We start from the raw sequence: 13643 nt of genomic DNA, 5'->3' as shown, positions 1-13643 counted from the left end.
TTGATTGTTAATGTGTTCAGTTGAGTTCTTGTGCATGTAGTAATGTTTTTCTTGATGATCATTATCATGTTTTATTCCGAACATCAATAGTGTTGGTTAAGTGGAGTTGCTCATTTTGATTCACTTGATTGTTAGTGTATTCAGTTGAGTCCTTGTGCATGCAGAAATATTTTTTCTTACTGATTGAATGTTTATCACGTTTTATTCAGCACATGATTGGTGCTCGGTTCAAATGTGTTGGTCATTTCGGTTAATTTCTGTTTTGCACAATTCAAAACTCTTCCTCTTCACCTTCTACTACTTCTTCACCAGAGAGAGAAGGAGAAAAAGACAATAAAAAAATACAGCAGCAACAACAACAAAAGAATGACGAAAAGAGAAAACATGTAAAGAAAGAATGCGAAAAAGAAGAACGAGAATGAGGAGAAGGAGGAAGGCGAAGAAGAAAAAGACACTCCATGCATAAATGAACATGAGAAGAAGCATGGGGGAGAAGAGAAGAAGAAACGTGGGGGAGAAGAGAAGAAGCATGAAAGAAGAAAAAAGTGTAAAAAGCGCGTGACTTAAAATCACTTGGATGTGAAAAATATCTTTTTGGAAAATACTATAATGTGCCTTTTCCAAAACTTAATTACCCTAAAATTAAAATAAAATTTACACGGATCACACCTAATCAAATTGACAAATTCAACATGAGTTAGTGATTAATTATCTATTTTGTCATTTTCAATTTTTTTTTACAATTTTTTTCATATATTAGTACTAGGACAACTCTTTGCTGAGATTTCGTTCCTCCATCATAATACCTTTTGTGGACATTTTAATGATTTTATTCCTCAAATTGGATAGTAAATTTCAAAAGTAATTTATTAAAAATAGTTTTTAAAAAATAACATTTTAAATATTATAATGAAATGAAGAAGAATGGATTAACTTGCTCCACATTAAAGACAAACATAAACAAGTGTATGCAAACCAAATTCGTAACATACCCAACCAACTCAACTTTAAAGAGAGTACATTTCTTAGAAAATTTATAAACTAGTACCACCCATTATATATAGGAGGGCTCCATATAAGGTTTTTATTGTATATACATTATATAAACAACTAATAACGCGGCCTCTTTACAACAATGGGTGTTTCAACATAGCCCGCTTTTCGCAGCAATTCAACGGCCTCTTTCGGGTCTCTATCGTATGCTTCATAAGGGAGTGGCTTGAACTCCTCTCTGTCAATTCTGTGCAATAACGGGGTGAAGATCTTCCATGATGCCTGATATATGAAACATGGATATATGAAACATTACATTAGTCTTTCAAGGATATATGAAACATTGTATCAAACCATGCAACAAGTTGTTACCTCCAATTCATCTCTACGAACGAATTGTTGCTGATCGCCTCTAATCCTGCAAAACACGATACAATTGCCATTATTATTCAATTCAAATCTGTTTCTTTCGAACTTTCAAACTGATTGGTAACTCTACCGTTAGTGTTATTATGTGGCTTGGATGTATAATAAAAGAAGGCTAGAAAAAATTGATAATTCATAAAACATCAACTGGGAAAGTGAACATACGTGTCGAGAATGAGATTCTCATAAGCATCCTGGATGGTAATCCCTTCTTTCCCCGCCAGTAGGACAATTCCTATTCGCTTTGATATGTGGACATCTTCAACTTACCTAGCTTGCACTGCAACAACAGCAGATATCATAGATTTGTAAAAGTCTTATGCAGCAAATAATACATGATGTGGACTAGATTTGGGATTAATTTGATCTAGTTTCATAAACTTATCATGTTAACCGCCAATTAGGACCATTAGGTGTGTGTTGTGGTGTCACTCAACGTGTCACATTAATAAATTTTGACGCCTGTTAGAGTCACTAAATGGTTAACTTAAAATCTTTGAATGATGAATTTGATTAAAAAATGTTTTAGGGACTAATTTAAAAAATGAGTAATCTTTTGAAAACTAATTTGACTATTTACTCTTTTGTAATCAAAATTATGAAATCATTACATTATACATTTTTTATTTAATCACTATCTCCTGTTAATAATAAATTTATTTGCACACAAATTTTAGACACCATGCATACCTGATACCTAGGCACACTCATTTGTATTTTTTTCTTTTATCGAAAATTTAAAATTGTAAATTTTAACTATAAAATAAATATTTTTTAGTCAATATTAATTAATTATTTTAAAATTATTTTTATCCTAAATTCCAAATCTTAAATCCCAATTTTAAATCTTCAAAAAATAAGGATTAAAAAAATTTACAATAAAATTTTGACTAATTAAAAATTAGTTCTATATATTTATTCACTCTTTTAAATTAATAAGGTAAAACAGAAAGATGTTTCACTACTTTACTATATGAAGTAGTGGAGCAATGGCATTGAGTCAAGCTAACTACAACATAAAGATCACAATTAAACATATGAAAATTATTATAGATTTATAGAACTAGATATTACACCAGCTTTTCATTTTGCCTTCTTTTTACAACAGTTTCAATTGAGATATATCAGAATATGTACTGAAATAAATAATAATTGAAATGAATAACATCAACAAACTCCTAATTCTATGCTTGTTCCACATCAAAAGAATTGGGACTACAAGGACTAGTTGACTTTTTGTCCCTACTTAGAAGCTTCTTGATTGACCTCAATCTTGCTACCATTGGTGATGATGATTTCATCTCATCATCATCTTCAGGAGTGACCTCATCATTTGGTATATCAATCACCAACACTCCATTATTGTTTCTTCCATTGCTGCTGCTACTAGTGCTACTATCACTTCCACTCTCACTGCTTGAAGAACATGAACCAGATGATGATGAGCAATGTGGATCCTCAGTAGTGTGTGAAAATTGTGTTTGATCACCCCAAACCAACACATGTGTGGGAAAATTTGAAGACTCATCATTGGTATTCACATCAGCAGGGTTTTCAGCTTCTGATGATGACTCACTGTTCTCTGTGACATTCTCTCGAACACTTGGAGTGCTATTATTTAGCTTAGAGAGTTTTTCAGTAACTAGTGTCCTACAAAGGGGACAAGTAGAATGTGATTGGAACCACATGTCAATGCAATCAACATGGAACCCATGATTGCAATGTGGCAAAGCTCTAAACTTTTCACCTTCAACAAGCTCAGATATGCAAACAGCACATTCTAAATCCTCTTTGAATTCATGGGGTTGGAACACCAACACAGGTATGGACTTAAGAACTGAAGGGTCAAGCCCAACATTTTGAGTTCCATGGAGGATAGCGTCTTCGGCCAAGGCGAATACAAGGTGGCGATGGCGGCGGTGGCGGTGACGACGGCGGATTTGTGGTGAAGGAATGGAGGTTTCTTGCTGAACACGCCACATTGAAAACTTGGAATAGAGATGAAGCATGAAGACAAAAACAAACACCAATGACAGCAATATCACTACTGCAACCATGATCTTCCCAGAGATCACAATTGCATCAGAATTATTCAATATATTGCCTGAATCAGATTTTGTACTCATGATGAAAAAAAATTGAAAAGTAGCTTCTTCACTTTTGTGCTATATATGTATGGTAAGTTCTGTTGAGAAGTAAAAAAGGTTTAAACTTCAGTTACAAGTTAGAAATTTGGCACAACCCCAGATGCAAAATCAGTTTAAAGTTTATGATTTTGCAGAAAAAAATGGTGAAAGGATGATGATAAGGGAAGTGGTGATGATGGTGGTGATTGGTGGTGAAGCAGAATGAAGAGGTTGAAGGCTTTTATATAAACACAATTAAGAATTAAATGAGGATTTGAAGGAAGGTTCAAAAGGTAATTAGAAGTAGAATGGGATAAGTAACAGCATATCAATCCAAATACTGGACTTGAGACTTGGACCGAAGAACAAACAAAGAGAAGAATGTGACAGTTTTGAAGTCCATGAAGCAAAAATGTTAACATATGATTGTTATTGAACACTTGTTTTTGAGATTCTATGTTGAACACTTGTATGAATATTCTACACCTTGGCTAATCTAGCTCATCTCCAAAAAAACAAATTAAATTAAAAAAATTCTTTAATTCTTTTTTTTTTTTTAAAGTTATAGTCTCAATCAATTAATTACATTCTACTCATATATTCTTTCTATTCAGATAACTTGACTTTAATAAATTTTTTATTCCATATATATTATTGAATCACCTATAAGAGATACTAGATTGAGAGATACTGTAAAAAAATAATATATAATCTTTAATATTAAAATAGAATTTTTTTTTCTAAAAAAATAATGAATTAATTAACTTATACTTCTAATTATAAGCTTAAAAATATTGCTTATCATATGAATGGAGGTTTGATAGTATTGAGAGAAAGAAAAGAAATTAAAACAAGCCAAAAAATTGTATGGGGTTGTCTTATAAGAAACAAAGAGAAAAAGAGGATGTGGCAAGAATTATAAAACTCAAGAACAAACACTTAGGAAAATCTCATAATAATATCACAACGAATTAACCAATACAATATACACAAAGTAGTCAATGTTTTTTATAAAATATTTGGAGGGACATCGCCCTAGCTCATTGACTCTTCAAAATTTCACCATGGATACTATTTACTTCAAAAGTTTTTTGTTTGTTTTGTGTTCATTTTTCTAATTAAAAAGAAAGGTGGCATAAGATTTTCAAACACCTTTATTCCTATTTTGGACCATATATACCTAGACAAGTTAGGACATCTTTCTTTGTTTGAAACAATTATCCAAAGGTTTGCTCTTGGTGTTAAACCTTTGGTGATTAAAGACATGTTTCCTTCTTTTTTCTTCACCTTCTTTGACCCGTCTAATTATTTTTTTTCTCCCCTTTTTTGGGTACAAGATGAATGATTTATCAAAAATGTTATTCATATATGAAAATTAGTCACTAAAATCAATTATTAATGTATTTATGTATAAATACATATATAATTTAATTTATTTTTAATGTGTATTTATATTTTAATATGTATTTTATACTGATAATTAACTTTAGTGACTGATTTTAATATACACGTAGTATTTAACCATATAGAAAAAGATGTGCAAGCTAATTTTGTAATAAGCTCAATTTATTGTTTTCTTTTAAATAATTATAGCTACATTATGCCTAATTTAATCGACTTTTAAACTTAAACTCTCTTAAAATTGACCCCTTAATTACTTTTAGGTAATGTTTACTATTATCCATCATTGCATGTAGAAAAGAAAACATGAAACCAAAATAAAGATTTATTTATTATAAATGAATGTATGTGACTGCTGGCTTAATTACACTGACAAGTGACAACGAAGAGTTTCTAAAATAATGATTAACAGTTATTCAAGACTTATCTTATTATGATAAGGGATTGAATATAATAAAAGATCTAGGTAGCTATATAGTATTGACTTGTATGCTTATTATTTAATTTTTTTAAAGAATATAATTTTAATGGATTAATAATATAAAAATGTTTTATATAAATATCTAATAGTATATTATCACATCACTAATTTTTAAATTTATTATTTAAAATATATAAATACATAAATTTAATTGAATAAATCTGTAACACTATTTATATTAACTAATGATATGTGGCCAGTAAAATTTAACTTTTTTTGGTTAATATTTGTCTAACAAAAATTATTTTATAATAAATTTTAAATTATAAATTTTAATAATATAAAAAAATATATTGATTAATATTAATAAAAAAATATTTTTTTTAATATTTTTTATTTATATTATATGAGTATATCAAAAATAAAATCTTATTTAAAAATTTAAAATATTTTTTCATTGATATAAAATTATTAATAAATGTATGCATTTACGTTTGTGTGTCATCTTCAATTATATAAAACTCGCCACTCTGATTCGTTCAACCACCAGAACAATAATCAACCAGCAAGAAAGAACCCATCTTTTCATTATTATTATTATTTGTTCATCTATTTGGGTATCAACGTTTTCGTAGCTGTGAAAGGCGCAAACATTGTTTGCTGTTTCAGGGTATGTTTTTTAAATTTAAGAGTATATATCCGTTTTAGTCTTCAAAAAATTTTATATTGGACACTTTAGTCTCCGATTAAAATTAATTACTCGATTGGTCCTTAATAATTAATTTTGTCAGTCACTTAGGTCCTTTACTCCATTAACTCTAATGGAGGATAAAATAGTCCATGACAACTCTAACAGGAGACAAAATGGTCCCTGACAACTCTAACAAGGAACAAAATGATCCCTGACCCCTTTATTCGAAAACGACATTGTTCTTCCCCAATTTTTATCATATCTTGCATAACCCTAACATTCATACTTTCCTTCTTCACTTTCACATTCTTCTTTTCCATCTTTTCTTCCTCCTCTTTAACTCTAAGATTAAGCTATGGTGTAATTGTCACACGTATCGCACCTACCTCAACATGTCATGGACCACACACTTTTTAAATCTTTGTGACTGGTACATCCACCTCCTCTGCACTTCACCCACCAAAAGCATCTACTTCCACGTCTTTGATAACATCACCTCCAACCCCAACACGTCCACGACATCCTCAAGACCAAGTTCCACAACTACTCCAAGGGCACGCCTTTCTCCACTCTCTGACAAGCAGTATAGATTGTTGGACATTAGAACATCATGAGAAGATTCTCCTTCGACATCATATGCAAATTCTCATTTGAAATAGACACCGATTGCTTCCTTCCTTCTTTTCCAGAGTCCAAGTTGGCAGACAGTTTCGACCTCGCATCCAAGCTATCAGTACAACGAGTAATGTCACTGTTGCTACTCATATGAAAACTGAAGTGATTCCTAAACATTGGTTCGGAGAAGAAGCTGAAGGAAGCGATCGGAGTGGTGGACAATGTGGTCATGGAGATGATAGGACAGAGGAGGAGGGAGATGGCAACGACGATGACGGGTCTTAACAAACCAGACTTGCTGTCTAGATTCAGAGGATCCATCGAAAACGATAACTAGTTGAGAGATATAGACATTAGTTTTCTGAGTATGATTTTTTTTAGAACAAGTTGAGGATTTTTTTCTTGTGAACATTAAATTTATAGAGTGTGCATTGTGTAGTTTGAAGTTATAGTGTTAGACTGCTAGTGTTATGCGAGATATAATGAAAATTGGGAGAGAACAATGTCGTTTACGAACAAAGGAGATCAGAGACTATTTTATCCTCCGTTAGAGTTAACGGAGTAAAGGATTTAAGTGACTGACGGAATTAATTGTTAGGGACCAATCGAGTAATTAATTTTAGTTGGGGACTAAAGTGTCAAATCTAAAATTCTTTGAGAACCAAAATAGGTATATACTCTAAATTTAATTTTAATGTCCTGTCAATGTCAAATAATTATATATATATTTAATTATATAATGCTACATTAATATAAATAAATATTTTTTACATTGAATGATCATCTAAAATAACGGATGTGATTACAAGAAAAAGTAATACATTAAAATTTTCTTTTTTTTTTGAGAGAGGTCCTTTATCTTCCGAATCTTTACTAAAGTTTTTGACTTTTTCTTAATCTTCTTCTCAATTCGGAGGGCTTTAACCAGTGGCAGAGCTTAGTTCAGACAAGGGATGGCCATGGCCCCTCCAAACTTTTATTAAAAAAATTAGTAATACTTTTTCAAAAAATAAAAAATAGTTCAGTTGGCTCAAATATTTTATTATGACTTAAAATACTAAAGTTTAATCTTCATCTCTTGCTCTTATTGCATAATAATTTTTAGTTTTAAACATTTAAAATATATTGGATTTGAACTGAATTGACTGTATTCGCATTTCGCAGCTCTCTATTCAATAAACAACACTCCCTCTACCTTTGAGTTCAAATATAAAAAATTAGGTATTTTTTATTTATGTAATTTAATATTATTTTATATTTTACTGTTTATTTAATTTAATTTTTTATATGATAAAAAATATTAGAATATTCAATAAGTATTGATATTATTGTATTTGTATAAATTGATAAAAAAATTCAATAAATATTATAAATTTTAATATTTATTCTTCTAATTTTTTTTACATATTTTATCGGATATATATTTAAATTTTTATATAAAATAGTCATAAAAAATCAAAGAGTTGATGATGCATTTTTTAATAAGAAGGCTAATATTCAAGAAGGAAAACATATAACTTTTACAATATCAACACCTGTAGATAGTTCTTCTACTTTAATGAATCACGAAGAAAGTAAAATACAACTTTCAAAAGTTTAAAGAATTACATCTGTTGAGTTTGACCTTAATTCTTTAGAACGATATAATGGCTTCAAATTTGGCAATATTACCAAAATCAGAGAGATGAGGTTAGACGAGCTTATCTTAAATGGGATTCATATCAAAAGTATCTTGACAAATATCTTCTATCTGGCCCCAAAATTTCGTTTCAAGCTCCTTCACTGGCTTTAACTCGATTTCATTTTGATTTTTTATTTATTTATTTTTTATATGAAAAATTAATTCAGTGTCTTTCCCTTTTGATCTGGTGATGGAGTTATTGAGTGCAAATAGTTTTTTCCCTTGAATAAAACGAGGTCGTTTAGTGAGCAGAAGACAACCGGCCACATCTTAAAACCCGGATCGGTTCATGTGGTTACCGCTTCGGCCAACTTTATCGGTTTTCTGTCAGCCAAATTTTTATGACAACCAAATCAGCTAGAAGATTGGTTTTTGGTTAATCTAATCGAACCGAACGGTTCGGTTTGATTTTCGAAACCATGGTTAAAAGTCCATGATGGAATTGGAAACATTATCCAAATCCTGGTTGTTTTTCCATTTGTGGCTCATGTGTTCCAACAGCAACATCAACTAGTTGCTTCCTTCTTTGAGTTCTTTCCTTCCTTCATTCATTTTGATTCTGAATCCTCACTCCTCAACACAACACTCTCTCACAACAACAGAGAAGAACAGAATAGAACATACATATATCAATATCATATAACTGAGTTTGAGATATGATGTTGTTTCCATACCAACAAGTTTTGCACTCTCACTGAGATATGCCTTTGCTTGGTACACACTAACTCACTTCTCCCTTTCTTTATTTACTCTCATCTTATATTACATATGCTTCAATTATAACTATGTCTTTATTTCTGTATCAGTAACATAATATGCATAGATATAGTTTGAATTGTATTAGACATAATCTATTTATGTGTGCCTTACTGTGTTTCAAGATAAGATAATATACAATATATAATATGAAACTCCTTGTTATCTTTATGAGGTAAACTCATACCTAGGGATATACCTGTGTTCAAGAATTTTAGCTGTTTTAATAGTTTTAGTCATTAATTTCAATCATAAAATATACTACATGGTTGAGATTAAAACAACTGCAACACCCGGAAAACTTAACATGTTTCCCATAAGGTTAATTGCTATGCCCTGCATACGCATTATAAAATATTTTACACAATCACCTAACTATATCCCTTCTTTTGGAACAAAATAGTTATTATTTTTACTGACGTGGCATTATGATTGGATACACTTGTAAAACTTTTATCCGTCGATGATACGAGTTAAATCAATAGTATATTTTATTCATTTATTTAGTTTTATTTTGATTTTGTGAGCAGAAGTTGGAAATGCACACCCTTCCTTTCACCATCCAAATCCTTTGAGTTCACAGAAGGTTCAAATACCATGTCATGGCAAACAGTCATCAGTTTCATTTGCCTTTGGTCTTGGGCAGTGTGTTCCTTGTTCTTGGAAATACTTGGACAACAAACTTAATCATAACAGTGTGAAATTCAATGTGATTAAAGCAGTTGCTGCTACCCTTGAAGAGCCAAAGAGTTCTTTGGCTCCAAAGGGAAATGAATGGTATGGTCTAAATCCTAGTAATCCACCGAAGGTTCGACTTGAACCTATGAACCAATCTTCTAATGAAGATGATGATTCAGAAGAAATTGATGAAAGGGAGAAGTTGAGGAGAATGAGGATTTCAAAAGCAAATAAAGGAATAGCACCATGGAACAAAGGGAGGAAGCACAGTGCTGGTAACTAGCTAGATTCCTTCAAGCTCCATTCTTGGGCTGCGTTTGGTAAGTATTTTAGAATAGAAAACCAGACACACGGAGATGGAGATTGAGACAAGAAATAAAAGTTGTGTCTCCTATGTTTGTGTATTTCTATCCTAAGACAATTACCAAATCAGGCCTTATGTCATTGTTTTGTTGTGCTTTAGAATTGGCTCAAATGTTAAATATGTGACCAGAAACTTTGCGGAAAATCAAAGAGAGAACTAGGCTTGCAATGCAGAATCCTAAGGTGATGTCATGTAAGAATATTTTTTATGCCTTTGCAATACAAAGTTCACAATATGAATTCTAATTTGGCGTGGAACCATGAAACATGCAATGTAAAGTCACTTGCTAATAGTTCAATTTCATGTGGATAACATATTCATGGAACTGTGATTAGAAAGTTTTAACAAAAATTTGGTAATGCAGATCAAATTGAAGTTGATTAATAGTTCGCATCCGCAGACGTAAGTTGGTTAAATAGTTTTTAGTTGATTACATTTTTTACCTATAGAATTTGTCTGGACTCAGTCTTTTTTATCGAATTCCCAGTATCGAAACAAGAGAGAAGATTGGTGCTGCAGTGAAAATGACATGGGCAAGGAAGCGTGAAAGGAGGGTGGTGCAGGAAACTTGCTGTCTAGAGTGGCAGAATTCAATTGCAGAAGCTTCTAAACAAGGCTATGGTGGTCAGGAAGAGCTGCAGTGGGACTCCTATGAAGTATTGGATGAACAGCTGAAGCTGGAGTGGACGGCGAGTGTTGAGAAAAGGAAAAGAATGCCGAGGCCACAAGGTAGCAAAAGGGCTCCCAAGACTCCTGAACAAAGGAGGAAAATTGCAGAAGCTATCTATGCAAAATGGTCTGATCCTGTAAGTGTATATGTTAATGCCTTCAAGTTTCATTGTTTGTGGATTTTACTTGTGTCGCAAGCAAAGATTTATTAGTTATTCGACTATATATTAGTTGCTCTTTGCAAAATCTTGAAAATAGAAAATACTGAAAATGAAAACAAGAAACGAAAACAGAACTCGAATTGGCCTTTAGATTTTCGGCTTTTAACTTTTGAGCATGTGATTAGAATAGAAGTTACTATCAACTGTGATCATGAGTCCTTACCATCTGATTTTTCGTTGAATCAGGGATATCGCAAAAGAGTTTGCAATGCTATGACCAAGGATCATGGCGCTGAAGGATCCGAAACGAAACCAAGAAGGCGGCCAAGTGGTGGTTCACAAAGGAGGAAACCTACAATGAAAAAAGATACTAAAATTGTTAAGCAGGTTCTGTCAAAGAAAAGCAATGCAACTCCCTATAAAGATCCTTTGGTGAGTTCAAAGCTGGCAATGATAAAGAGCATTAGAGCTCAGAGAGGTGTTACTGAAACTAAACAAGCCAATGCCATTGAACAAGCAAGGTAACAAATTGCTCTTTCCTAACTTCTAACATTAATCAATCTATGGCAGAACATTATCTAAAAATTAATTACTTCATCCAATTCAGATATCTGTTAGAGTAATTTTAAGAAACCAACTTTTTTCAACCAGCATCAGCCAATTTTTTTTAAAATTATTTTGTTTATCTTAAATTCTATATCCTAAATCTTAGACCCTCGACCCTCGACCCTGAATTATTTTAGAAGTTGGTTCTGAATACTTTCTCTATTGATTATTTTAAAATTTTTTTTGATACATTTATAACCCAGTGTTTGTTTAAGCATATAAAACACTCTATTTCCATGTTATGTAACTGTGACAGATTGTTGATTGCTGAAGCTGAGAAGGCGGCGAAGGCACTCGAGGCTGCAGCAACGAAGAGTCCCATTGCTCAAGCTTCTCTCAGGGAAAGTAGAAGGCTTATAGCCGAAGCAATCGAATCGCTGGAATCGATACATAAGCGAGGGACAATAAGCAATGCTGTTTATGCTGCTATGACACAAACAAACAAGGAACAAGATGAAGAGTTTGAAGTTCTGAACCAACCATTCATGTTCCCATTAAATGGACACAAAACACTATCATCAAGTGATAGCAAGAAGTTGGTTAATGGTAGTTCAGAACTTCCTCTAACAAGTTCCAATGGCTATGCTTCATATGATGCTAGTTTTAGCAGCAAGATAGAGGAAGCAACAGGTTCATCATATGAAGAGAAGGAAGCAGAACCAAGAAGAGCTATTGTAACAAGAAAATGGATTTGTGGAAGGCTTGTTGAAGTAGCTGAATAGATAAAACAGTAGAGTTGTTAGAGAGGAACCTTAGCTTAGGTAGCTCAAAGTACAAACATCTTCTTTATGTTTGGTAAGTTAAAAGGATAGTATATGTGTACTTTATATTTTTCAAGGTTAGTTTGTGTCTATTAAAATAAAAAAAATTAATATAATTTTGTATATTAATAAATATTTATATATTTTATATTAATTTTTTAAATTTTAAAAAATTACTTTTAATAAATTACTTTTGAAAAAATTACCATCCAATTTGAGGAATAAAATGTCCACAAAAAGTATTATGATGGAGGTATCAAGTATCAACAAATAGTTGTCCTAGTACTAATACATGAAAAAAAATTGTTAAAAAAATTGTACATTGACAAAATAGACAATTAATCACTAATTCATGTAGAATTTGTAAATTTGATTACGTGTGATCGGTATAAATTCTATTATCTTAATTTAACAGTAATTAAATTTTTAATTTTTTACTTTAAAAAGATTTAAATTTCTAGTATATATATATATATAATGACAAAAAAAAATTTGCATCAAAATCTGTAACAAAAATTATACTCATTTTTTGATGGAAAAAATTTCAAAAGATTTAATTTTTATAAATAAGGTTTGGAAAAGTAGAGTAAAAGAAAGAGGAATGTTTAAGATATAATTATTACCTAATCAATTTACTAGTAATTTAATGATAATGAGATAAGATATCAAAAATAAGACACAAAAAACAGAAATATAATTATAGTTGTAAATCTTACTTGGGATTAGTGAGTTTGATCAAAAAATCAGTAAATTAGACTCTAAATTAGTCTGGTCTAGTATTCTAATTATTTAAGAAAGAAAATCGATCAAAATCCGATAGAACATATCAAAACGAATGCAAATAGAGAAAAAACGCAAGTCTACAATTAATAAAAGAGAACTCTTATTTAGGTTCAAACTTGAGTTGTCTTACATTTACAATAACTTAACATTTCATTACATTTGTTTTTTTTTTTAAATAAAATCTGCGTCAAAGCAAAATACTTAACTTAGTCTAATAAAGTTGTTATAACAACTTTTTAAATCACGCGTTCTTTTTCCTTCTCTATTTCCTTTTTCTTCTCCTTCTTCTCCTCGTTATTCTTCTTTTTCTTCTAAATTCGCGCAGATTCTTCTTCTTCGCTTCTTCTTCTTTTCCTCCTCTTTTTTCTTCTCATTCTTCTTCCAAATTCGCAAACTCGCAAACGCAGATTCTTCTTCTTCGTTATCGTCATCATCAATAATACTAACATTTTACAAACATCTTTATTAGTTTTGATTTTCTGTGCTGCCATCATTAAATAATTTTAGTTTA

At 31.2% G+C, this 13643-nt stretch overlaps 2 protein-coding genes across 2 annotated transcripts; one reads left to right on the top strand and one right to left on the bottom strand.

The window, feature by feature from the left end:
• Positions 1-2501: 2501 nt before the first annotated feature.
• On the bottom strand, positions 2502-3906 carry LOC130962351 (RING-H2 finger protein ATL60-like). Its single transcript, XM_057888573.1, has one exon. The coding sequence runs from the start codon at positions 3543-3545 to the stop codon at positions 2604-2606; it is 942 nt and encodes a 313-aa protein (XP_057744556.1). The 5' UTR covers positions 3546-3906; the 3' UTR covers positions 2502-2603.
• Positions 3907-8828: 4922 nt separating this feature from the next.
• LOC130960646 (uncharacterized) lies at positions 8829-12436 on the top strand. Its single transcript, XM_057886093.1, has 7 exons — positions 8829-9068; positions 9641-10063; positions 10282-10334; positions 10517-10554; positions 10640-10958; positions 11229-11503; positions 11845-12436. Exons 1-7 carry the CDS (start codon positions 9056-9058, stop codon positions 12308-12310), a joined length of 1587 nt encoding a protein of 528 aa, XP_057742076.1. The 5' UTR covers positions 8829-9055; the 3' UTR covers positions 12311-12436.
• Positions 12437-13643: the final 1207 nt, after the last annotated feature.

Source organism: Arachis stenosperma, chromosome 2, assembly GCF_014773155.1.
Source record: "Arachis stenosperma cultivar V10309 chromosome 2, arast.V10309.gnm1.PFL2, whole genome shotgun sequence".
In the NCBI taxonomy this organism is placed as follows: Eukaryota; Viridiplantae; Streptophyta; class Magnoliopsida; order Fabales; family Fabaceae; genus Arachis; species Arachis stenosperma.
This window is presented reverse-complemented; position numbering and strand designations above follow the sequence as displayed.

Excerpts from the sequence above, each read along its gene's own strand:
- LOC130962351 (XM_057888573.1), bottom strand. The coding sequence starts at position 3,545 with ATGAGTACAAAATCTGATTCAGGCAATATATTGAATAATTCTGATGCA.
- LOC130960646 (XM_057886093.1), top strand. Across the intron at positions 10,064-10,281 it reads AGGGAGGAAGCACAGTGCTG|AAACTTTGCGGAAAATCAAA; the intron begins GTAACTAGCTAG and ends ATATGTGACCAG. Across the intron at positions 10,555-10,639 it reads AATAGTTCGCATCCGCAGAC|TATCGAAACAAGAGAGAAGA; the intron begins GTAAGTTGGTTA and ends TCGAATTCCCAG.